The sequence below is a fragment of the Oncorhynchus kisutch genome, linkage group LG17 (genome assembly GCF_002021735.2).
Source record: "Oncorhynchus kisutch isolate 150728-3 linkage group LG17, Okis_V2, whole genome shotgun sequence".
Lineage (NCBI taxonomy): Eukaryota > Metazoa > Chordata > Actinopteri > Salmoniformes > Salmonidae > Oncorhynchus > Oncorhynchus kisutch.
The window spans coordinates 73,206,079-73,233,597 of NC_034190.2; the positions used below are offsets into that span (position 1 = coordinate 73,206,079).

At 42.2% G+C, this 27,519-nt stretch overlaps 1 protein-coding gene and 1 pseudogene across 1 annotated transcript; both read right to left on the minus strand.

Moving 5' to 3' along the window:
* Window positions 1-4,267: 4,267 nt before the first annotated feature.
* LOC109907061 (P2Y purinoceptor 1-like) lies at window positions 4,268-5,366 on the minus strand (annotated as a pseudogene).
* A 757-nt stretch (window positions 5,367-6,123) lies between these two features.
* Window positions 6,124-15,397, minus strand: LOC109907062 (CCN family member 2-like). The gene is made up of 5 exons (XM_031794947.1): window positions 15,212-15,397; window positions 13,863-14,079; window positions 12,573-12,821; window positions 9,253-9,476; window positions 6,124-7,728 (listed from the first exon to the last, which is right to left on the minus strand). The coding sequence occupies exons 1-5, from the start codon at window positions 15,281-15,283 to the stop codon at window positions 7,345-7,347; spliced, it is 1,146 nt and encodes a 381-aa protein (XP_031650807.1). The 5' UTR covers window positions 15,284-15,397; the 3' UTR covers window positions 6,124-7,344.
* Window positions 15,398-27,519: the final 12,122 nt, after the last annotated feature.

A 27,519-nucleotide genomic window follows, 5' to 3' on the forward strand; every position in this document is an offset into this window, starting at 1 on the left:
TGAGCATTTCTTCTTTGCAAAGGTAATCCATCCACTTAACAGGTGTGGTATATCAAAAAGCTGATTAAACAGCATGATCATTACACAGGTGCACCTTGTGCTGGGGACATTTAAAGGCCACTCTAAAATGTGCAGTTGTCAGATGTCTCATGTTTTGATGGACCGTGCAACTGGCATGCTGACTGCAGGAATGTCAACCAGAGCTGTTGCCAGATAATTTAATGTTAAGTTGTCTACCATAAGCCATCTCCAAAGTTGTTATAGAGAATTTGGCAGTACATCGAACCGGCCGCACAAACGCAGACCACGTGTCACCACACCAGCCCAGGATCTCCACTTCCGGCTTCTTCACCTGCGGGATCGCCTGAGACCAGCCACCCAGACAGCTGATGAAACTGTGGGTTTGCACAACCAAAGAATTTCTGCACAAACTGCCACATGCCGTCTCAGGGAAGTTAATCTGCTTGCTCTGCTTACTCGTTGTCCTCAAAATGCTCACCTTCGATGGCCACTCGCACACTGGAGAAGTGTGCTCTTTGTGGATTAATCCCGGTTCGAACTGTACCTGGCAGATGGCAGACGTTGTGTGGGCGAGTGGTTTGCTGATCTCAACGTTGTGAACAGAGTACCCCTTGGTGGCGGTGGGGTTATGGCATGGGCAGGCAGAAGCTAGAGAAAACGAAAATTATTGCATTTTATCGATGGCAATTTGAATGCACAGAGATAGCATGATGAGATCCTGAGGCCCATTGTCGTGCCATTACATCCTCCGCCATCACCTCATGTTTCAGCATGGTAATGCACAGCCTCATGTCACAAGGATCTGTACACAATTCCTGGAAGCTGAAAATGTCCCAGTTCTCCCATGGCCTGCAAACTCACCAGACAATGTCACCCATTGAGAATGTTTGGGATGCTCTGGATCGACCTGTACAACAGCGTTTTCCTGTTCCCGCTACTTCTTCGCACAACCATTGAAGAGAAGTGGGACAACATTCCACAGGCCACAATCAACAGCCTGATCAACTCTAGGCGAAGGAGATTTGTCACGCTGCATGAGGCAAATGGTGGTCACACCAGATACTGACTGTTTTTCTGGTCCACTCCCCTACCTTTTACAACAAAATGTATTGGTGACCAACAGATGCATATCTGTATTCCCAGTCATGTCAAATCCATAGATTAGGGCCTAATTCATTCATTTAAATTGACAAACTGTAATTCAGTCAAATCTTTGAAGTTGTTGCATGTTGCGTTTATATTTTTGTTCAGTGTAGTTTTGTAGACCAAACCATTCGGATGCAGACCAATTTTCGGGATGTCTCATGGTCTGACAAACACCACTGTAGCTTGGCCACCTTCCACTTCAGATGCAGAAGGCCGACATAAGGATGAGGTGAGGATGCCGCCGACCTCGGATGAGGTGGATTGAGATGCAGCCCATGCAATGATACAGTATCTCTAGTTTAAGCTGATGGATTGTGATGTGGATTTCTTTATTATGTTACTTAGATTGACACACGGTTGTGTCAATAGACTTTTAAGAATATTTTGGGGAGGACGGGCTCATAGTAATGGCTAAAATGGAATCAATGGAATGGTTTCGAACACACATTCATTTCATTCCAGACATTATTATGAGCCCGTCCTCAGCAGCATTATTATTCCAGACATTATTATGAGCCTCCCCTCAGCGGCATCCTGTGATTTACAATATATTTACATCTATTAGATACAATGAATAACCAGGAACGTCAATTCATGCATATTACCATACACGGAAAACAATGTTTATTTTGTTTTATTTAACCTTTATTTAACCAGGAAAAGCTCATTGACACCCAGTCTCTTTTGCAAGGGATACCTGGCTAAGAAGGCAGCAGTAATCATTACAACATTACTACATGTAAAACATACAATACAATCAGCACATCAACAGCACAATCCAGTCTACAGGAAATATTTACACTCATCATGAACCGTCTTGCATCAGAGTTTTAAACCCTTTAGGGGCACTAATACATCTAGGTGAAGCATATCTTGTCGACTATTCCATGCCTCTGGTCCACAATAGCAGAAGGCAGTCTTGCCTTACTCGGTGAAGGCCCTGGGGACTTTAAGTAGCAACCACCTAGTAGACCGGGTCTGGTAACTGCTAGTGGTAGAGGCGAGCAGGCTGCAGATGTAGAGAGGGAGTTTATCCAATATGGTTTTGTAAATGAACACGTACCAATGTAGCTGTCTGCACATATAAAGATTGTTCCAATCCACCATTTGGTACAAGGGGCAATGGTGGGTGAGTGACTGAGCATTTGTAACGAAGCATAAGGATAGATGATAAACAGAGTCACGTCTCTTTAACACAGAAGAAGCTGCATGCATATACAGTGACTTCGGAAAGTATTCACACCCCTTGACATTTCCCACATTTTGTTGTCTTACAGCCTGAATCTAAAATGGAAAGAAAATTAGATTTTTTTGTCACTGGTCTACACACAATACCCCATAACGACATGGTGGAGTTATGTTTGTAGACATTTTTTCTAATTAATAAAAAATGAAAAGCTGAAATGTCTTGAGTCAATAATTATTCAACCCCTTCGTTATGGCAAGCCTAAATAAGTTCAGGAGGAAACATTTGCTTAACAAGTCACATAATAAGTTGCATGAATTCACTCCATGTACAATAATAGTGGTGAACATGATTTTTTAATGACTATTTCATTTCTGTACCCCACACATACAATTAACTGTAAGTTCCCTCAGTCGAGAATTGAATTTGAAACAAAGATTTAACCACAAAGACAAGAGAGGTTTTCCAACGCCTCGCAAAGAAGTGCATCTATTGGTAGATGGGTAAAAAAAAAGCAGACATTGAATATCCCTTGGAGCATGGTGAAGTTCTTAATTACACTTGGATGGTGTATCAATACACCCAGTCATTACAAGGATACGGTACAGGAGTCAGTTAAACTTAATTCAGTTGCGGGAGAGGAAGGAAATCGCTCAGGGATTTCACCATGAGGTCAATGGTGATTTTAAAACAGTTCCAGAGTTTATTGGCGGTGATAGAATAAAACTGAGGATGGATCAACAACATTGTAGTTACTCCACAATACTAACCTAATTGACAGAGTGAAAAGAAGGAAGCCAGGACAGAAAAAAAACATTCCAAAACATGCATCCTGTTTGCAACCAGGTTGCAGTAAAACTGCAAAGAAATTAACTCTTTGTCCTGAATAGAAAGTGTTGTGTTTAGGGCAAATCCAATAAAACACATTGCTGAGTACCACTCTCTATATTTTCAAGCATGGTGGTGGCTGCATCGTGTTATGTGTATGCTTGTAATTGTTAAGGAGTGGGGAGTTTTTCAGGATTAAAAATAAACTAAATTGAGCTAAACACAAGCAAAATCCTAGAGGAAAACCTGCTTCAGTTTGCTTTCAAACAGACACTGAGAGACTAATTCACCTTTCAGCAGGACAATAACCTAAAACATAAGGCCAAATCTACACTGGAGTTGCTTACTGAGTGGCCAAGTTACAAGTTTGACTTTAATATACTTTAAAATCTATGGCAAGACCTGAAAATGGTTGTCTAGAACGATCATGTCACGTCCTGACCTTAGTTCCTTTTTTATGTCTCTATTTTAGTTTGGTCAGGGCGTGAGTTGGGGTGGGCATTCTTTGTGTTGTTCTATGTTTTTGTATTTCTGTGTTTGGCCTGGTATGGTTCCCAATCAGAGGCGGCTGTTTATCGTTGTCTCTGATTGAGAACCATACTTAGGCCGCCTGTTTTCCCACTGTGATTTGTTATTGTTATTTTGTGTTTAGTGTGGGTTGTGCCTTTTGTTACTTTGTATTTATTGTTCAGTTATATTTAATAAAATGCCGAACACGTATCACGCTGCACCTTGGTCTTCACCTTCTTCCACCAGCGGCCATTACAGATCAATAACCAAATGACAGAGCTTGACGTATTTTGAAAAGAATAATGGGCAAAGGTTGCACAATCCAGGTGTGTAAAGCTCTTAGAGACTTACCCAGAAAGACTCACAGCTGGAATCGCTGCCAAACGTGCTTTTACAGTTAATCTTTGCACAGTAATAAACACAGCAGAAATAGATAAGAGTGGGGGAGAAAGGAGAGCATGCAAACAAAGCTCCTCTGTCTGCTTTTACAATGAGAATGCTGTGCTGAACTCATATTGGTGCTGAAGCTTGTCCCTGGATGTGATGCTTGAATATCTGAGGGACAGACTGTTGAGCTCATTCCCAAAGCCTGGTGATCTGCATGAGAAGATCATCATTACTGTAGAGGTAGACCAATGGGTTGATGGCACTGTTTAGACATACAAGGGCTCGGGTGACTTGGTGAGCAATGTAGATGTCTGTGAACCAATTCTGACACACAATTCTCTTTTCAAAATCCTAGTTTTCAGGTTTAGATTCCTGAATATATGATACGGTGTGTAACAAACAGAGAAGAGAAAAGTCACAAGGAACACCAGTTTTAGGCATCTCTGCTTCATCACTTGGTTGATATTGGTTTTGGTGGAGAGAACCACAGCCATGTGTTCATAGCAACCCAATATGATGAGCAGAGGGATGCAGAATCCACATACTGTCCATACAATACTGTAGTTCAGGTAATCATTGGTAAAGCAGTCAGAGGTGGTGTCAAAGCATGTTTCTGTCCCTGAAGAAGAGTTGGGTACTGTTCTGGAAGACTCTGACTTTATTTTACCTTTATTTAACTAGGCAAGTCAGTTAAGAACAAATTCTTATTTTCAATGACAGCCTAGGAACAGTGGGTTAACTGCCTGCTCAGGGGCAGAACGACAGATTTGTACCTTGTCAGCTCGGGGATTTGAACTTGCAACTAGTCCAATGCTCTAACCTCTAGGCTACCCTGCCACCCCATCTGAATGCAGACGAAAACCCAAACTACAGCAGTGATAAATAACTACAGAGACCCTCAGTTATCCTGCCCATCACTCTCAGAGAGGTGGACAATGCTCAGGTACCTGTATACGCTAATACATGTAAGGAAACCAATACTTCCATACAAGTTCAAATTGAAGCAGAATCGTATCATCTTGCAGAAGACTTGTCCGAAGTTCCAGTGACTGTCTGCTGAGTAGGACGCAACCAGAAATGGAAGTGTCATCAAATATAGAATATCTGCCACTCCAAGGTTCAGAAGAAAAACATTGATATTTCTGAATTTCTTCCAGTTCACAAACAATAATTTTAGTCCCAAACAGTTAGCAACAAGACCAATGATGAATACTGACATATACACTGCAGGTAAGAATTTGTGTGAAAAGGCCTTGTTAACTTGTCCACAGGAAGAGTTTGTCTCCATTTTCTCTCCCCCACAGAAATGGATCTTATACAGTTGAGAATTACCTGAATAGAGGTTGAATGGAAAAAAAGTATTTCCTTCAAGATGAATGAAGAAGTTAGTCGCTCAGTTTCCTAGCACTTGTCAGTTATTCTCAGTGCTCCACATTGAGATTGCAAAAGGTGGAGGTAGGTGTTCTCTCACAATGTTTTGTGTGAAAGTGCTCTATGACAAGCTGTATCACTGACTCTCTATACAGAAGAATTCTGAAATTATCAGTAGGGACTCATTTCCATGTCTAGACACACACCACACACGCACACACACACACACACACACACACACACACACACACACACACACACACACACGCACGCACGCACGCACGCACGCACGCACACACCAACGCACGCACGCACGCACGCACGCACACACGCACGCACGCACGCACGCACACACACACACACACACACACACACACACACACACACACACAGTGACCCCTTTTTTCATTCAGTTTTGTAACAGTGGTTTGAAACAAGATGCTTTTTGAGGAAAGCCTAGAACATAACTTTTTGATCAAGGTCAACATTCAGTCATTTTATATAAAAATAAATGACATCAATTTAGATCCGGTCAGTTTCCTATTCATCACACAACTATTTGCACTGATACTGTGAGTCCAATAGAAGCCACTAGATGTCAATGAATTTACATGGCATTCTGATATTGGGACTCTACAGTGTGTATGTTGAAATATCAGCACACAAATCACTAATCAATCATAAGGAGATTTATGGGAAAGTTACAGAAGAAATTACAACAACATCTCAATATAGCAAATAATTATTGAATAATATGCAATGTACAAATGAGCTCAAGCTTTACACAAAAGGCACTGTGAATGGAAAACATTTTGGACAATGCATAGAATCAGCGATACAGTTGTATGTTTCAAAAAGCATAAGAATGGTTTATATTTACAGCAACTTAGAAAATAAAAGTAAAATTTTATCACAAAATAGACACATTTATAAACAAACAAACTGATACAACAGATGGAATTTGCATGTCAAGATACAGTGTCTATCAACCCAAAAGTTGGTGTCATTCTGTAAAATAAATTCACGAAAATGTAAGTAACAACACGTATTCAGTCAACGAAGTCAGGTCACGAGTCCAGGAGAAACACTAAGACCTAAGATGAGTCAAGAAAGGCAACAAATGTCTCTGGTCAGGTGTCGGCTAGTCTAGTCATATGATACTACAGTTGGTCAATCAGTAAACAAGACGTGTTGTGTTACAGTAGTTCACTTCCATATGCTAAACAGTAGCTCTATCAGTCTGTTTCTGCTCACTTGCCAACTCCTTATGGAGACGTCATGCTAAATGTTTGGCTTGACAATGACCATGTAGTAGAGAAAAACACAAACAGACCTGGGACGAGCCTAGCTAATTAGGGTTTATTGACCTATTCTACTCCTCATGAGGTCACCCTATGACAGGTGATAAAATGGAAGAGAGTAGAGGTCTTAGTGCAGACTGACCTTGTCCAGTCATGTCAGGGCTTTATCCCCCAACTCAGTCCCAGTTTATTACCCAGAAGACCATTTCACTTCCCCTATCTATCCTAAGATGTATAGGTTACACCTGCTGGATCCAGACGTGATAGAGAGAGGCTCTGTTCCAATATCTATACTTGTATACCACTTAGAAGGAAGCAATGTAATGGGCATGTATTCAACAATCTATTTGGCAAGTAGTGTACCAGTATGGACATTGGGACACAGAATACGTGTTGCTCCCATGTCTCAGTATGGGAGTGTCAGTGCATGAAGGGGGGTAGGAGAGGGCTCTAGATCTCTACAATGACTTACAGTAAGTAGTAAAGTGGAGATCTCCTGGGAAAATGCCCTATGCGGAACATATTGAGGTGGAGAGCCACGGTGGACGCCCTAGGTTCTCAAGGGGGACTAGAGGGTTGAATCGAAATGCAAGTCTAGCCCCAAATGGCAGGGCTCTTGTATGAGCGTGAAGGGCCTGTGTAGGGTACAGCTGCATAGGGGCCTGAAGCTGAGTAGGGTACAGCTGCATAGGGGCCTGAAGCTGAGTAGGGTACAGCTGCATAGGGGCCTGAAGCTGAGTAGGGGCAGTTGTAGTGACAGGCACAGGACTGGATCATCATGACTGCCCGGTGTAGGAGCCTGCCTGTGGGGCACCGGAATGCCACGGTGGCCGTGCTGGTCCGGTACGGGGAGCAGCAGCGGGCGTCGGTACACTGGCCACAGTACCGGGGCCGGTAGACTCGTGTGCTGTAGCAGCCCTGGTGCACCAGTCTCACTGGCACCACTGACCTGTAGCTCGGCTCGCAGCGCCGGCCCGACTGAGAAAACACACACAGATCACCAATGTTAGCCTACTAGATGAGCTCATGGCTGCTGAGAATAGAGGTTCATGTGTGTTTTATTAAATTAGGAATGAACTCAAATGCAATTACTGAAGATACATGATTTTTTGTACAATGTTGTACACATAGCACATGCGTTTCCAACACAAGCATACTCCAGACCATACAGTATGGCCATTTAATAAAGGACTGCACACTTTACATTAGAGTCGAGGTGACAGGAGCACACATTTTAGCACATATATGAGGCATATCCTTGGCATGGGTCCTGTTGATCTGATCTAATATCTCTGTTGACATAACCTAATACCCCCATTGACATAACCTTATAACCCTGTTGACATAACCTAATATCCCTGTTGCCATAACCTAATATCCCTGTTGCCATAACCTAATATCCCTGTTGCCATAATGTAATATCCCTGTTGACATACCTAATATCCCTGTTGACATAACCTAATATCCCTGTTGCCATAATGTAATATCCCTGTTGACATACCTAATATCCCTGTTGACATAACCTAATATCCCTGTTGCCATAACCTAATATCCCTGTTGCCATAACCTAATATCCCTGTTGCCATAATGTAATATCCCTGTTGACATACCTAATATCCCTGTTGACATAACCTAATATCCCTGTTGCCATAACCTAATATCCCTGTTGCCATAATGTAATATCCCTGTTGACATACCTAATATCCCTGTTGACATAACCTAATATCCCTGTTGACATAAGACAGAACCTAATATCCCTGTTGCCATAATGTAATATCCCTGTTGACATACATAATATCCCTGTTGACATAACCTAATATCCCTGTTGACATAACCTAATATCCCTGTTGCCATAACCTAATATCCCTGTTGCCATAATGTAATATCCCTGTTGACATACCTAATATCCCTGTTGACATAACCTGATATCCCTGTTGCCATAACCTAATATCCCTGTTGCCATAATGTAATATCCCTGTTGACATACCTAATATCCCTGTTGACATAACCTAATATCCCTGTTGACATAACCTAATATCCCTGTTGACATACCCTAATATCCCTTTTGCCATAAGACAGAACCTAATATCCCTGTTGCCATGACCTAATATCCCTGTTGCCATGACCTAAAATCCCTGTTGCCATGACCTAAAATCCCTGTTGCCATAACCTAATATCCCTGTTGACATAACATAATGTCCCTGTTGCCATAACCTAATATCCCTGTTGCCATAACCTGATGTCCCTGTTGACATAACCTAATATCCCTGTTGCCATAACCTAATATCCCTGTTGCCATAACCTAATATCCCTGTTGACATAATCTAATGATCCTGTTGACATAACCTAACCTCCCTGTTGACATACCTAATATCTCTGTTGACATAACCTAATATCCCTGTTGACATAACCTAATATCCCTGTTGATATAACCTATGACATGTGAGGTAGGCCGGTTGGGGAGTGGTTTACGAGTGGTTATATAGGCAGGTATGGACTCACCATGGGGCTTCTGCGTGGCTGGAGTGCCTGACAGGGCCAGACCTTACAAAGACGGCTCTGCATCTCGAGCCGGCAGGCTGGGTTCTTGTTGGAAACCCGAGTGGAGACCCCAGCGTCACAAGTCTGGGAGCAGACACTCCACTCTGTACTCTGGTCTATACAGTTAAAGGCTGGGTTTGGCTGGGGACCAGACATGCCTGGCCACAACCTGTCTGATCTGGAGGCTGGAGAGAGGAGGCCAGGAGAGAAATGAGACTGAATGGTGAATTTCCTCAAGAATACTTGATTGCTTGCTTCAGCTGTCTTAAAAAGAAGAAGAAGTATGGGGAATAACAGCAGTGCGCTTCGAGCACAAACAGGACAATGAGGAATGAGTGACTTGTCACGACATCCAGCTGTTAACAACTCAATCAGAGCCCAAAAACTAATCTGACATGAATTCCCAGGTAAAAAAAAAAATGTATCAGTGTGTTTCAGATGTCATAATGTCTCTTAAATGACTCAATTGGCCTCAAATTGGACAGGAACTTTTTGTCTTTTTGTATCACAGAAAAGCAGTGTTATCGACAGAGATCACTCCCTAACTCTGGTTGAATCTGTGAGTCATAATAATGGTCCGTTGTGACCAGAACCATATCGGTTTTGGTCAAAAATAGTGCACTACATAAGGAATAGGGTGCCCTATGGGATGCATATGGGAAACATGGTCCACTGTAAGAGGACTTTCTATTTGAACAATAATGTGAATCTTCATCTGGCCAGACTTTTCCATTGAAATGCTGTGGTTATATTTGGACATTGTGTCTTTTCATTTGGCCAAATTCACCCCAATTAAATGCTAAACATCCATCAATAAAAGACCTCAGACAGTGAATGTCAGTGACAGCTCAAATCAAATCAAATGTTATTTGTCACATGCGCTGAATACAACAGGTGTTATCTTACAGCGAAATGGTTACTTACAAGCCCTTAACCAACAATTCAGTTTTAAGAAAAAAATAGATAAATTAAAAAAAATATATAATTCTTAAAATGATTAAAGAGCAGCAGCAAAATAACAGTAGCAAGTCTGTATAGAGTACAGGAGGTACCAGTACAGAATCAATGTGCGGGGGCATAGGTTAGTCCAGGTAATTGAGGTAATATGTACATGTAGGTAGAGTTAAATTGACATGCATAGATAATAAACAGAGAGTAACAGCATTATAAGAGAGAGGGGAGGGGGGACAATGCAAATCGTCTGGGTAGCCATTTGATTAGCTGTTCGGGAGTCTTATGGTTTGTGGGTAGAAGCTGTTAAGAAGCCTTTTGGACCTAGACTTGGCGCTCCGGTACCACTTGCCATGTGGAAGCAGAGAGTGTGGGGTGTCTGGAGTTTTTGACATTTTTAGGGCCTTTCACTGACAGGAATCTTTACCCCAGTGATGTACTGGGCCGTACGCACTAAGTGCCTTGTGGTCGGAGGCCGAGCAGTTGCCATACCAGGCAGTGATGCAAGCAGTCAGGATGCTCTCGATGGTGCAGCTGTAGAACTTTTTGAGGATCTGAGGACTCATGCCAAATCTTTTCAGTCTCCTGAGGTGGAATAGGCTTTGACATGCCCTCTTCACGACTGTCTTGGTGTGTATGGACCATGATAGTTTGTTGGTGATGACACCAAGGAACTTGAAGCTCTCAACCTGCTCCACTGCAGCCTCGTTGATGAGAATGGAATCGTGCTCGGTCCTCCTTTTCCTGCTATGCCTGCTAGTCCACAATCATCTCCTTTGTCTTGATCACGTTGAGTGAAAGTTTGTTATCCTGGCACCACATAGCCAGGTCTCTGACCTCCTCCCTATAGGCTGTCTCATCGTTGTCAGTGATCAGCCCTATCACTGTTGTGTCATTGGCAAACTTAATGATGGCGTTGGAGTCATGCCTGGCCATGCAGTTAGGAGTGAACAGGGAGTACAGGAGGGGACTGAGCACGCACACCTGAGGGGCCCCCGTGTTGAGGATGAGCGTGGCAGATGTGTTGTTACCTACCCTTACCACTTGGGGGTGGCCCGTCAGGAAGTACAGGATTCAGTTGCAGAGGGAGGTGTTTAGTCCAAGGGTCTATAGCCTTGTGATGAGCTTTGAGGGCACTATAGTGTTGAACCCTGAGCTGTAGTCAATGAATATCATTCTCACATAGGTGTTCCTTTTGTCCAGGTGGGAAAGGGCAGTGTGGAGTGCAATAGAGATTGCATCATCTGTGGATCTGTTGGGGCGGTATGCAAATTGGACTGGGTCTAGGGTTTCTGGGATAATGGTGTTGATGTGAGGCATGACCAGCCTTTCAAAGCACTTCATGACTATGGCGTAACTTCTACAGGTCGGTAGTCATTTAGGCAGGTTACAGTACCGTAGTGTTCTTGGGCACTGGGACTATGGTGGTCTGCTTGAAACATGTTGGTATTACAGACTCAGTCAGGGACAGGTTGAACATTTCAGGGAAGACACTTGCCAGTTGGTCTGCGCATGCTTGGAGTACACATGCTGGTAATCCGTCTGGCCTTGTGAATGTTGACCTGTTTAAAGGTCTTACTAACATTGGCTACGGAGAGCGTGATCACACAGTCATCCAGAACAGCTGATGCTCTCATGCATGCTTCGGTGTTGCTTGCCTCGAAGCGAGCATAGAAGTAATTTAGCTCGTCTGGTAGGCTTGTGTCACGGGTCAGCTCGAGGCTGTGCTTCCCTTTGTAGTCTGTAATAGTTTGCAAGCCCTGCCACATCCAACGAGCGTCGGAGCTGGTGTAGTACGATTCTATCTTAGTCCTGTATTGACGCTTTGCCTGTTTGATGGTTCGTCAGAGGGCATAGCGGGATTTCTTACAAGCTTCCGGGTTAGAGTCCCGCTCCTTGAAAGCAGCATCTCTACCCTTTAGCTCTGCGTGGATGTTACCTGTAATCTATGGCTTCTGGTTGGGGTATGTACGTACAGTCATTGTGGGGACGACGTCATCGATGCACTTGTGGGATGTTAATATTGTCTTACAGCTTGATCAACAAAATAACATCTGTCATTGTGGTATCCAATTGTGTGAACAATTCCTTATATATGTCAAGTAGCTTGCCTAAAATCAGAAAATAACATTTGGAATCCACAGTGACTTTTAAATATGGTCCAGTTTAAAGATGTAGCAGAAACCTGCGTCAGAACAGAGGATGACAAGCCTGGTGCCAGATCTGTTTGTATTGTATTGTCAATGACAACCACCATAGTAGTGGACTATACAACACAAACAGATCTTGGACCAGACTATTGTATGACTGTTATCCAAGCTTGATGTTACCTGTGATGGCATCCTGAAGGATGGTATTGTCCGTGTTCTCACACACCCACTCCTTGCAACACTTCCCAGGCAGCTGTACCCGCTGGGGGTATGGGCAGTCTGGGCTGGGCAGACGGATGTCCTCAGGGCACAGGGGCACACAGGTCACACCTCCCCCCAGGCAGCGGCACTGGGTGGCACAGGAGGGCTGGAACACCTGGCCATCCAGGTAAGAAACCCCATTCATCTCACAGATCAACTCCTCCTGACCTGGACGGGTATGAACAGAACAGAGCTGGGTTCAAATTCTATTTGAAATCTATCAAATAGTTTGAGCGTTTGTTCCAGCCTGCCTGGAGTCCAGATGGGCAGAGTTTGTATTTTTGGGACTATTCTATTGCTCCATCAAACCAGGCAAGCTCAATCAAGCACAGATAGAGTATTTGAAAGGATTTCACATAGTATTTGAACCCCAGTATGATGTGGGAACAGGACAGAGAGATTATCTTAGGCTCCTTACCCTGGACTGGCATCCCCACCCTAATCCTAACCCGTACCCTGGAACTTGGCCCCTGCTCTGGTCTGAAGGAAATACAATTAGGAAAGGAAAACCTCAAACAGAGAGAGAGAGAGAGAGAGAGAGAGAGAGAGAGAGAGAGAGAGAGAGAGAGACTCAAGAGGCTCATGTCTACTGCCAAGCCTGTGGGTTGTTATGTGATGTTATGGGAAACCAGGCTGTGGCCCAAATGGCACCCTATTCCCTATTAAGTGCACTGCTCTGGTCAAAAGTAGTGCGCCATGTAGGGAATAGGGTGTCATTTGGGACACAACTCAGGCCTGGTGAGACTGAAAAGTCTGTTTTGCAATCCGTGTGTGTTGTCTCTGCAATCTATCATTCTCAATGGGAAGTGTGTCAACACCACCACTGAAAATAGAGGTTGAGGTGTTTTGAAATACAGGCAAACTAAAGCCCCTCCGCTTTCCGGCTGGCTAGCTGGCTGAGTATATGCCCTAAACAGAGTGTATGTTTGTCCCTCTCTTACATACAGACAGTCTAACAGAGTACAGCTTCAAACCCTCTCCCTTTATTTGCTAATTGTCATGGGCAGAGGTTGGTTGTTTAGTGTCAGAAAAGAGTTGTCTGTTTGTCCCAACCACACAGACTGCAAAGCCAAACCACACCTGTCTAAACTGACTCTGAATCTTTCAGTCCTGGGTTTGGCTTGGGCAGAGGCTGCTTGTTTACTGTTAGGAAGGGTGGCACTGTTGCGTTTGTTTATGACTGAAAGTCAATAAACAATTGATACTCACTGGAACACTCTCCAGAGTTGCCGGAGAAGCTAGTGCTGTAGTCACACTGCAGTCCTCGCTGGCTGTCACACAAGTACAGATCACTGCAGGCCTCACCCTGCTGCCGGGCACACACCTGGCAGCACTGGCAGCCGTCCAGGACCAGAGGGACTCCAGCTGGGCACAGGGGCACGGGGCTGGGGCACTGGCATGGTCCCGGGCATAGCTGACACCACACCTGGAGTAACATGGGGGCAGATGTTAGAGGTTAGAGCAGGTAGAGATTAGAGCAAGAGGAGTGGGAGGTCAATTGTTGGTCAGTTGTTGTTGTCGTCATAGTCGTCATCATTATCTCCGTCCTCATCGTCATCATAATCATCTTCATCATTAATATCACCATCTCAAGTATCAACAATATTTTCACTGTCGCCATCCTCATAATCGTCATCAACATCATCACAGTTAAAACAATGCTGCAGTTATGTTCTGAAATAAAACATCCTTTTTTTGACCAAATGTAAGTTTGGTAAAAAAATGTGTATTTGGTAGAAGTAATTTGTCTACTATGTCCAACACTGTCTAGTCAAAGTACACTATCTAGTACACTATGTCCAACACTGTCTAGTCAAAATACTCCTGTTTTCAATTACAGGCAGGTAATGGAGCCAACCCACAGCAGGCAATCTTTGGACATACTGACCTCAATGTCATCCCCCCTGGACTCTTCCATTGTTTTAAACATAATTTGTCATCTCAAACTATTCTCTATGCAACTATACAAATTAACATCAAACATTCACAATATTCTTAATACATCAATATTGATCATTATTATTCATGATGATCAAAGTGTCCAAAAATTGTATTTTTCTTGTTGCCCATTTCTAGATAACAAAAACAAAAAATCGGAATATGCAGTGTACAATACTGGTACATCATGCAATGAACAGCTTATTGTACAAATATTACAAATTGCCTATAGAGAAAGTTACAAATATTATAAAATTGTCTCTAGAGTAAGTTACAAATATTACAAATTGGCTCTAGAGTAAGTTACAAATATTACAAATTGGCTACAGAGAAAGGTACAAATATTACAAATTGGCTATAGAGTAATTTACAAATAAAAACAACACGAACATAAAAACAAACAATCAGTTCTATCGAAACAGATTTGGTTTAATATTCAAACATAGCCACCTGGAATCTTGTGATAGATCTTTCCATGGAATTAATGGATACAATCAATGGAGTGTAGTCACATTGATCTCCACAGACAGTCCACATCCTGAGAAACAGGTGTAAGATACAGGTACAGTTCACCTCCCCATACACACAACGAGAAAAGCAGAAAACCTATGTGGCCTCACCTGCAGTGCACCCATACAGAGCAGTAATGCCAAGGCTATCACATTGTCACTGAGTTGTCTTGAAATTTCCATTGAAACGACTGTAGGTTGATTGGACTGCTCTGTTGTGTCTGTCTGTCTAACCTCTAAGTGATGAAGTTGTTGGTAGTGGTGCTAGCTAGCTACCAGTGCTGCTTGCTGTTGGCTAACTACTCATTTCTTTGCATGGCTGTCATTTATAAAGTCTCAGCTGTGATGTCACAGAGCTGACCGCCGTGTAAACAGTCACTGGAGCGAGATCAGAAATGTTTCACATTCCTCCTACTCCCTGTCATCCATTTACACTTCCAGCCCTTTCTCCCCTCCCTCCCTCCCTCCCTCCCTCCCTCCCTCCCTCCCTCCCTCCCTCCCTCCCTCCCTCCCTCCCTCCCTCCCTCCCTCCCTCCCTCCCTCCCTCCCTCCCTCCCTCCCTCCCTCCCTCCCTCCCTCCCTCCCTCTCTCCCTCTCTCCCTCTCTCCCTCTCAGTCTGTTGGTGTGCTGCTAAGTTTACACAGCTTAACACAAGTTGAAGGGAGAAAAATAGATTATCCTCCTGGATGTCTACTGGATGTCAAATAGCCTCTAAAACTTATTTGCGGTGTAAAGTTTCCTGCAGGGGTACTCAAGTACTATTTGAGAAGGTCCGTTCACACATATTTCCTAGGTGGCAAAGGTCCGGATTGATAGTATGCGAGAACAGCTCAAATAAGCAAAGAGAAAAGAAAAGAGAGGTCCGCGAGTTGAGTACTGTATAATAGACCACTATGAATTAGCACAATTTCATCTTCCTTATGTTTTGTGATAGTGGTTTCGCTTTTCCTTTCCATAACATAACATATATATAACATATATATAGAGAGAGATGTTATGTGTGACATAACATTCACATAACATACACATATACATATATATGTTTAGGAAAGGAAAAGCGAAACCACAATCTTAAAACATAAGGAAGATGAAAATGTGCTAATTCATAGTGTATATATTCTTCCTTATGTTTTGAGATTGTGGTTTCGCTTTTCCTTTCCTAAACATATATATATATATATTTATATACAGTACCAGTCAAACGTTTGGACACACCTACTCATTCAAGGGTTTTTCTTTATGTTTTCTATTTTCTACATTGTAGAATAATAGTGAAGACATCAAAACTATAAAATAACACATATGGAATCATGTAGTAACCAAAAAAAGTGTTAAAAAAGTATAATCAGTTGTGTTGTGACACGGTAGGGGTGGTATACAGAAGATAGCCCTATAGCCCTATTTGGTAAAAGACCAAGTCTATAGTATGGCGAGAACAGCTCAAATAAGCAAAGAGAAATGACAGTCCATCATTAATTTAAGACATGAAGGTCAGTCAATCCAGAAAATATCAAGACTTTCAAAGTTTCTTCAAGTGCAGTCTCAAAAACCATCAAGCGCTATGATAAAACTGGCTCTCATGAGGATTACCACAGGAAAGGAAGACCCACAGTTACCTCTGATGTGGAGAATAAGTTAATTCAGAGTTAACTGCACCTCAGATTGCAGCCCATATAAATGCTTCACAAAGTTCAAGTAACAGACACATCTCAACATCAATTGTTCGGAGGAGACTGTGTGAATCAGACCTTCGTGGTCAAATAGCGGCAAAGAAACCACTACTAAAAGACACCAATAAGAAGAAGTGACTTGCTTGGGCCAAGAAACACAAACAATGGACATTAGACTGGTGGAAATCTGGCCTTTGGTCTGATGAGTCCAAATGTAAGATATTTGTTTCCAATCACAATGTATTTGTGAGATTCTATGTAGGTGAACAGATGATCTCTGCATGTGTGGTTCCCACCGTGAAGCATGGAGGAGGGTGTGTGATGGTGTGGGGGTGCTTGGCTGGTGACACTGTCTGTGATATATTTAGAATTCAAGGCACACTTAACCAGCATGGCTACCACAGCATTCTGCAGCAATATGCCATCCCATCTTATTGAACAAGACAATGACTCAACACTATTTAACCAAGAAGGCTATTTAACCAAGAAGGAGAGTGATGGAGTGCTGCATCAGATGACCTGGCCTCCACAATCACCCGACCTCAACCTAATTGCGATTTTTTTGGGGTGAGTTGGACCGAAGAGTGAAGGAAAAGACAGCCAACAAGTACTCAGCATATGTGGGAACTCCTTCAAGATTGTTGGAAAAGCATTCCAGGTGAAGGTGGTTGAGAGAATGTCAGGAGCATGCAAAGCTGTCATCAAGGCGAAAGGTGGCTATTTTGAAGAATCAAACAATTAACAATTGTTTGGTTACTACATGATTCCATGTGTTATTTCATAGTTTTGATGTCTTCCCTATTATTCTACAATGTAGAAAATAGTAAAAATAACGAAAAACCCTTAAATGAATAGGTGTGTCCAAACTTTTGATTCATACTGTATATATAAACAGCTGTTTATAGTGACAGCCTAGAAAATAACATTAAAACAGGTAGTTGTTAATTATTTCTTTATTTCAAAACTTTAGATACAACCGAAACAAATTCATTGATATATAAGTCACCTCTTATAATGCCAACCTCATCTGTCCTGTGGTTGCCATGGTGCTGGAGCAATATGGCTGACATGGGTCTGAACTTGAAAGGCCATGACTAGTCCCATTGTGAAAGAGACAGAGAGGTTCCACTCCGGAGGAACCATGAGGAAACAAATCTGTGTCTGAAATGACACCCTGTTCCCTATATAGTGCATTACTTTTGACCAAACCCATAGTAGGGCTATATAGAGTGCCATTTGGGATGCTGATATTCTGTAGTGAAGAGTAGCACTGCCCAGCAACCACAGCAAAGCAGCAGAGAATGCTAACATCTAGTCTAAATAAGAGGTTGTTACCATAACGGTCAACATAACAGTATGACTGGAGAGATAGAAATATCTTCTTGGGGTGAGTGAAGAATTCTGCAAAAGTCTGGACCATTCACTTAATGTATTAATTAAATAGGCCTACCATAACCGTTACATACCATTGAAACATTTTTGGTTAAGAAATGGATCTAATAAAGAACAATACATGGAGTATTACTTGGGCATCATTATGCCGTTTAAATGCCTTGGTCCAACATTCCATTCAATTATGAGAATTCTTGATAACAGTTCACATGGAGAAAGGAGGCTGGGACAGGGGAGTGAAGGGATAAGAAAAGACAGATTGTTTGAAAATAGAATGAGACAGATGAAATGATGCATGTCCAACACAGGTGGGAGTCATGTGGTTAGCCAGTTACAGCAGACCAAAAGTGAACTCCAGTTTGGTTTTCAACACCTTTTTATTTGATTTTCACACTGTCCAAGAAAGACAGGATTTGCAATGCCCCCAAACTAATAGGCAAGGCAATAGCCCTGCTGTAACCCACAGTGTACAAGGGACATTTGGAGGAGAAATTGACTGCATCTCAAATGGCACGCTTTTCTATATTTAGTGCACTATGTTCGACCAGAGCGCAATGGTCCCTGGTCAAATGTAGTGCACTTCATAAGGAATAAGGTCCCATTTGGGACGCATTTCACAGTGTACATTGGACATTTGGAGGAGACCTTGCTTCAGTGCAGAAGACAATGGGCCTACAGTAAGCTGAGGCAATATTGTTTTGTTATGCAATAGAGTATGCATACTTCATATCATGCTTGTTCAAACATACAGGTAGAGCAAAGATATTACAAAGATCAAGTTCAAGTTTATTATAAATATAAATGTAATGTCATTATTTGTCCTACTGAAAGCATTAATTAAAGTAAAAATAAAAAAAGATTGCTTTATTTATCCAAAGGAGCAAAACAATCAATGACAAACAGAGCATCAGATCATCAATTATGTTTTGGAAGAAATCCAGCCTGAATCGCTCTCTGAATTTCAATGTACACTACAGTTCAAAAGTTTGGGGTCACTAATAAATGTCCTTGTTTTATATAAAAACATACATGAAATTAGTTTCAAAATTAATAGGAAATATAGTCAAGACTTTGACAAGGTTATAAATAGTGATTTGTAATTCAAATAATAATTGTGTCCGTGTCCTTGTCAATTTTTTGAGGTAATCTAAAGAGATTTCCATGTGTCCTGAAGCACCTCCCACAAATTGGATTGGTTTGATGGGCACTTCTTACGTACCATACGGTCAAGCTGCTCCCACAACAGCTCAATAAGGTTGACTGGCCACTCCATTATTGACAGAATACCAGCTGATTGCTTCTTCCCTAATTAGTTTTGGCATAGTTTGGAACTGTGCTTTGGGTCATTGTCCTGTTGTAGGAGGAAATTGGCTACAATTAAGCACCGTCCACAGGGTATGGCATGGCGTGGCTATCAAAATGGAGTGATAGTCTTTCTTCTTCAAGATCCCTTTTACCCTGTACAAATATCCTACTTTACCACCACCAAAGTACCCCCAGAACATCACATTGCCTCCACCATGCTTGACAGATGGCATTAAGCACTCTTCCAGCATCTTTTAATTTTTTTTGCGTCTCAAGAATGTTCTTCATTGTGATCCAAACACCTCAAACTTAGATTCGTCTGTCCATAACACTTTTTTACAATCTTCCTCTGTCCAGTGTCTGTGTTCTTTTGCCCAGCTTAATCTTTTATTTTTATTGGCCAGCTTTTTCTTTGTAAACTCTGCCTAGAAGGTCAGCATCCCGGAGTCGCCTCTTCACTGTTGACGTTGCGACTGGTGTTTTGCGGGTACTATTTAATGAAGCTGCCAGTTGAGGACTTGTGAGGCGTCTGTTTCTCAAACTAGACACTCTAATGTACTTGTCCTCTTGCTCAGTTGTGCACTGGGGCCTCCCACTCCTCTTTCTATTCTGGTTAGAGCCATTTTGCTCTGTTCTGTGAAGGGAGTAGTACACAGCGTCTTGGCAATTGCTCACATGGAATAGCCTTCATTTCTCAGAACAAGAATAGACTGACGAGTTTCAGAAGAAAGTACTTTGTTTCTGGCTATTTTGAGCCTGTAATCGAACCTACAAATGCTGATGCTCCAGGTACTCAGCTGGTCTAAAGGAGGCCCGTTTTATTGCTGCTTTAATCAGAACAACAGTATTACTATAACTGATGGGAGATGGCACAGTTGGAGAAGTCCCTCAGGGCTAAATACAATGACCCCATTCAGTTTGAAAGGGATACTGTTTAGCTATGCAATGGTATGTGCAGGAACTCTATTTGATTCAAACATACATGGACTGTAGGGCAAAGCCATGAAAATATTATGGTTCCTATTAATGTAGAAAAGAAAGCAATGATCAAAGTGTTGAGAACTAAAAGGAAATGGAGCCTACTATACCAAATCTGTAACTTTGGAGCAAGAATGGCTAACATTCTGTATGTTAAAGGAAGATGTCTATCCAACATTAATACAAATCTAAAAGTGGCTTCAAATATTAAATAATGGTCCAACATAACAACACTGTAACTTACAAAGTTGAGGTTTTGTCTGTCCCCACAATGAAAAAGAGTGTTGTGGGAAGCCATAATTTCATCTATCAACTCACCTCTCCTATTTCTCTCCTCAGCTAACCGAGAGATTTCAGGTCTGCCAGTTTTATGGTTAATGGGTTTGGGTCAGCGGCATCATGCACCCTAAAAATCTGAGGGGGCACAAATGATGTGAAGATACCTGGGGTGGGGGGAGTCCGGACAGGGTCAATCTAGAGACATAATCAAATGATTATATAAATATAAATATTTTACATAAATATATGTAAACAAAAAAAAAGCATACCTCTTGAACTATCTGTATCCTCCTGGCTGGTATTACTTTTTTAAAGAAACAAAACATCCCCCTCTGCATCTCTGCTAAAATCTGGGTAAAAGATTGAAAGGAATGTGAGTATTATTCAGTACATTGAGTTATTGTTTGCTTTTCTAAAATGTATCAACCTAGCCAGAAGGCATGCCAACTAAGATAGTTAGACGAAATTGCTAAGCGACTAGTAGTATAAACTTACATTACAGGACAAATCTGAGGTGGCACCCTATGGGCACGATGCTGCTGGTTTGGGTGACACTCAGTGTGCTCTGGGTGATCTGAATGTGACTGAAAGTCAACAAGCTGTAGCCAGCAACAGTCACAAATAATATACCCACCTTCTCCCCCTGGGGCAGTATCTGACACACACGCACACACCATGTAATTGGTGTCTGAGGTTTTGGCACAGGGGCGCCTCTAAACCAACAGCGTCAGGCGTCCGAGCAGTGCCATAATAAAACTGTCAAGACTGCCAGATCTTATTGTATCTTCAAAACGAGGAAGATGCATCACCTCTGACAGCTCAGAGGTGTGTGTGTGTGTGTGTGTGTGTGTGTGTGTGTGTGTGTGTGTGTGTGTGTGTGTGTGTGTGTGTGTGTGTGTGTGTGTGTGTGTGTGTGTGTGTGTGTGTGTGTGTGTGTGTCTGTGTGTGTGTGTCTGTGTCTGTGTCTGTGTCTGTGTGTGTGTGTGTTAATATGAGTTTAGAAATAGCTAGAGTGATCCAACTTCGCAAGTTAGGTTTGTAAAATAAATGGTTTAGCTACAGTATGTGTCCAAAATCCAAAGATAGATCGATGTTGTGATTTACATTGACTCATTATTCCAGTAAAACTCATGGCAGAGACGATGCCTAACATCGCAGTCTCACTGCCAACTTCTAAACTCAAATTAAAACTCACAGGCTGAATATAGAGCCATAGCTCTTCCACAATCCTCACTCAGTCTGTAAGAATAAAGCACAATGAATGATGTGAAAGATGTTTTTCTCCTAAGGTTTACAGTAAATTCATCCAACATCAACATTGAAACAATGTGTTCTTTCTTAACTGAGAAGTATCAGCTCTGAAACATTACCAAATGATTAAGGCTGAATCACTGTTGACAAAGACAGTGTAATATACAGTGCATTCGGAACGTATTCAGACCTCTTGACTTTTTCCACATTAGGTTAAGTTACAACCTCCTTCTAAAATTGATTAAATACTTTTTTCCCTCATCAATCTGCACACAATAACACCAAAAAGACAAAGCAAAAACAGTTTTGTAGAAATGTTTGCAAAACAAATAAAGAAATATCACATGTACATAAGTATTCAGATCCTTAACTCAGTACTTTGTTGGAGCACCATTGGCAACGATTACAGCCTCGAGTCGTCTTGTGTATGACGCTAAAGCTTGGCACACCTCAAGGACATTCAGAGACTTGTCCCGTAGACACTCATGCATTGTCTTGGCTGTGTGCTTAGGGTTGTTGTCCTGTTGGAAGGTGAACCTAAGCCCCATTCTGAGGTCCTGAGGACTCTGGACCAGGTTTTCATCAATGATCTCGATGTACTTTGCTCCGTTCATCTTTCACTCAAGCCTGACTAGTCTCCCAGTCCCTGATGCTGAAAAACATCCCCACAGCATGATGCTGCCACCACCATGCTTCACCGTAGGGTTGGTACCAGCTTTCATCCAGACGTGATGCTTGGCATTCAGGCTAAAGAGTTACATTTTGGTTCCAACAGACCAGAGGATCTTGATTCTCATGGTCTGAGAGTCCTTTAGGTACCTGTCGGCTGTCATGTCCCTTTTACTGAGGAGTGGCTTCCGTCTGGCCACTTCACCATAAAGGCCTGATTGGTGGAGTGCTGTAGAGATGGTTGTACTTCCGGAAGGTTCTCCCATCTCCACAGAGGAACACTGGAGCTTTGTCAGAGTGACCATGGGGTTCTTGGTCGCCTCTCTGACCAAGGCCCTTCTCCCCCGATTGCTCAGTTTGGCCGGGAGGCCAGCTCTAGGAAGAGTCTTGTTGGTTCCAAACTTCTTCCATTTAAGAATGATGGAGACAACTGTGTTCTTGGTGACCTTCAATTCTGCAGACATTTTTTGGTACCCTTCCCCAGATCTGTGCCTCAGCACAATCCTGTCTCAGAGGTCTACGGACAATTCCTTTGACCTCATAGCTTGGTTTTTGCTCTGACATGCACTGTCAACTCTGGGACCTTATATAGACAGGTGTGTGCCTTTCCAAATCATGTCCAATCAGTTGAATTTACCACAGGCAGACTCCAATCAAGTTGTAAAAACATCCCAAGGATGATCAATGGAAATAGGATGCACCTGATCTCAATTTCGAGTCTCATAGTAAAGGGGCTGAATACATGTAAATAAGGGATAATCTGTTTATTTGTAATACATTTTCAAACATTTCTAAAAAACTGTTTTCGCTTTGTCATTATAGGGTATTGTGTGTAGATTGATGATATATTTATTTATATATTAGAATAAGGCTGTAACGTAACAAAATGTGAAAGAAGTCAAGGGGTCTGAATGTTTTCCGAATGCACTGTACATGATTACTACAATGCATTGCATGAAGTCTCTCTTCATGTTCCACCAAGCTAAAAGGTTTACTAAGTAGACACCAGCAGGAAAGGTGGCGGTCAAAGACTGCACATGGTTTCAACTGCATGGTTAGGAAACCTGGGATGAAGAGGATGAGGAGGTCGCAGGTGAATAGTTTGGATAATGTAATGCTCACCAGCCAGACAGAGACACTATTTTAGGTTCTTGATGTACTGTACAGGTGTGTCCATGAAAATATTTGCATGCACAAGGATTTGCGTGCTGACCTCTTGAAACCCGTAAGAAAATGCTACAGGTGCATATTTGGAACATCATGCTAAAGTACATTGTCTGAAATTGGGAGAGTACTGTCAGAAAACACAAATAAATACTTTTCAAGTAACTAATATATAAAAGCAAAAATGTTCTCAGTCCTTTCATGTTCAACAAGATGCTTTGTCTATCTTTAATCCCAGCTGTGGTCCAGATGCGCTTAGACAGTTCAACTATGTAGACACAGAGAGCTCTCCAACTCTCCAACATGGAGAGATAGTCTCCGGCCGCCAAGATGTTTTGCTATTGGAGGAAATGGCACCTAGATCCCAGGCATTCCAGGTGGATGTGTGAAAATCTCATAGGGCTGTCAGAGACACTCCGGAACAACCAAACACTCCGATAAGGACAGTGTCCTGACCAGAAGGTCACCTGATGACGTCAGTAGGGTGAGGCACTACACTCTCTCCCAGGCTTTGTCCCAAATGGCATTCTATTCCCTATTTTGGCCTTGGTCAAAAGTAGTGCATTACATAGGGAATGGGATGCCACTTGGGACACAGATCCTGTCTGTCTGTCTGTCTGCTAAATAGGACACTTTGGTAGACTACCGGGACACACCCACCCACCTTGACAGCTGCAGTGACAGGATTATTAGCTAGGAAGGAAGGAAGACAACACTGTCTGTGTATCATCATGGGTGGGAATATTTGTTTCTGGCTTGTTAATGACAATCTGTGTAAACTGTGATTTTTCTGCTAATATTCTGTTAGCCATGGCAGTGTAAGGTTGGCCTTGAGATTTGATTGATAAATTCAGGGAATGTCAGTACGTGAAATGAAATTTGTTTTCCTGTATAGACCGGATTCAAAATGGAATACACCTTCAACCCTGTTCTGATAATCCAGCATGGTCTTTCTTGGGTACCAGGATGGCGCAACCTCAACCTGGACCATTTATATTACACGGTGCATACAGAAACAACTTTGGTAGAACTTCTCTTTCAAAAATGGACAAACAACATGTATGGCAACCCAGTGGCAACAGTGAGTAGACGTTCAGAGGGACCAAAAATCTTCCAATATGTTGTATCAAACTCAAAAAATAAAAACAACTACAGAATACATAGCATCACTTAATGCGCCTGTCATTAGGCTATATCTTCTATAGTCGGACCATTCCAGCTCTAGTGAAGGAGGAGGAAGGTTTTTTGTTGTTGTTGATGACATTATGAATTAACCGCAGCAACCTGGTCTCAGAGCATTTCGTATTATTCCGGGTGTCACGGCTGTCGTAAGAATGGGACCAAGGCGCAGCGGATATTGAGTTCCACATATTTATTCCAAAGGAACTTAAGCAAAAAACAAATCAAATAAACAAACAACAGAACGTGACTACGTGGTGCACAAACACAAAATATATCCCACAAACAGAGGTGGGAAAAATATCTACTTAAATATGATCCCCAATTAGAGACAACAAATACCAGCTGCCTCTAATTGGGAACATACAAAACACCAACAAAGAAAACATAAACTAGAACACAACATTGAAATATTAAACCAGAATACCCCCTAGTCACGCCCTGACCTCTTACACCATAGAGAAACAAGGTCAGGACGTGACACCGGGACACTCCATTTCGTGTGATATGTTACGTTCCGTATGGAATGTATTCATTTGTAGATGTCCATCACCCAGAACACCCACTCATTCAAGGGTTTTTCCTAATTTTTACTATTTTCTACATTGTAGAATAATAGTGATCACATCAAAACTATGAAATAACACATATGGAATCATGTTGTCACCAAAAAAGTGATTCTTCCAAAGCTTTGCACACTCCTGGCATTCTCTCAACCAGCTTCATGAGGTAGTCTCCTGGAATGCATTTCAACCACCAACTTACTACCCTGAGACAGGGCTGAGTATAGCCCACGAAGATCTCCCCCACGGGACGAACCCGAGGGGGGCGCCACACCCGGATAGGAAGATCACATCAGTGCCAAAGGGGCTTCAACAAAGTACTGAGTAAAGGGCCTGAATACTTATGTAAATGTGATATTTTATTATATATAATTAGCAAACACTTCTAAAAAAAAACAATTTTGCTTTGTCATTAAAGGGTATTATGTGTAGATTGATGAGGGGAAAAAACAATTTAATCAATTTTAGAATAAGGCTGTAAAGCAACAAATTGTGGAAAAAGTCAAGGGGTCTGAATACTTTCCGAAGACACTGTATATTTTATCACGTTCATCACACCAACCGGTGATATGAAGTTTAATTACATAGATGTTTCACAGTCATTAGCTAACAGAAAGCGAGCTGCAACAAAAAAACAGTGCCACCAACCAGATGATGATCATTTGTAAGCAAAGTTTAAAAGAAGTTTAAAAGTGAATCTTATAAAGAAATTGAAATTAAAACGAAGTCCTCTGAAGGCCTTCACTCTTCCCCACTGCGGCATCCCAACTTGTCAAGTCAAGTTTGCTCTTCTTTGCTCATTGAGTTCATTTGGTCAGCTAGGATTCACAAAGGTAGCTGTTTATGGAAAAATAATTGCAGCAACAACATACTGTAAAAATAGCCATGTGCAATGCATCCAGACACACCTAAAACAACAACACATCCATTTCTAGTCGCGTTACTAAAAATAACTTGACAACAAATAAATATGGTACAAGGACTGACTTCATCTATGAGACCACTTCCTTACATGTCGTGAGCCGTGTCAATATTTTTAGTTGAGATTGTGCCCTTTACTTCAGTGGTGGTTATATACTGTACAGCATACAGCATATTGAGCATGTCTAACACACTGTGAATCACTGAGAAACACTGAGAACTCAACTGGGATTTAGCCTTTTTACAATGCAAACCACTGATCAAATGAATGAATAATGTGTTGACAGATGTGAACACTAACAGTAGCGGGTTGCTGTGAAAATGTCTGATGACAGCTTGTGTGGGACACAATACGCATGGAATATTATGGGACTGTTTAAACCAACAACGTTACTGTGAGAGAAGCTCAGCTCGGAACATGTGTGATTGATCACATCTCTTTTGTTTCCGAGGCCCCAGGCAGAAATAATCTAGCACTAGATACACCCAGCAAACCAAAATTGGTTCTGTGAAGGTTCCCAGAGCATTCATTAAGTCGTGACAAATGTTCTCATAACACAAAAATTGTCCAGTTATGGTGATGATTATAGAATTATCTTTTATTGTTCTTACTTTGAAACGCTTGATATGACCCCCCCTGGCTTGATCCTAGATCAACTGTCATAGTCTTGGATGCTTGTAAATGTGGGCCCAGAAGTATGCAGCATATAAAGAGGATGGGTGGAGTGATGGTGAATAACCCAGTTAACAGTATTTCCCTGGGTTAGTTAAGGCTAAAAGGGAAGAATGGAATTCCTAAGTGACCATACTGCCATGGCTATATACTGAAAAAATACAGTGCAGATGAGCTTCTGTGGTGGCGCAGATGAGCTTCTGTGGTGGCGCAGATGAGCTTCTGTGGTGGCGCAGATGAGCTTCTGTGGTGGCGCAGATGAGCTTCTGTGGTGGCGCAGATGAGCTTCTGTGGTGGCGCAGATGAGCTTCTGTGGTGGCGCAGATGAGCTTCTGTGGTGGCGCAGAGGATAAAAGACATGGCTTGGGAACCAAA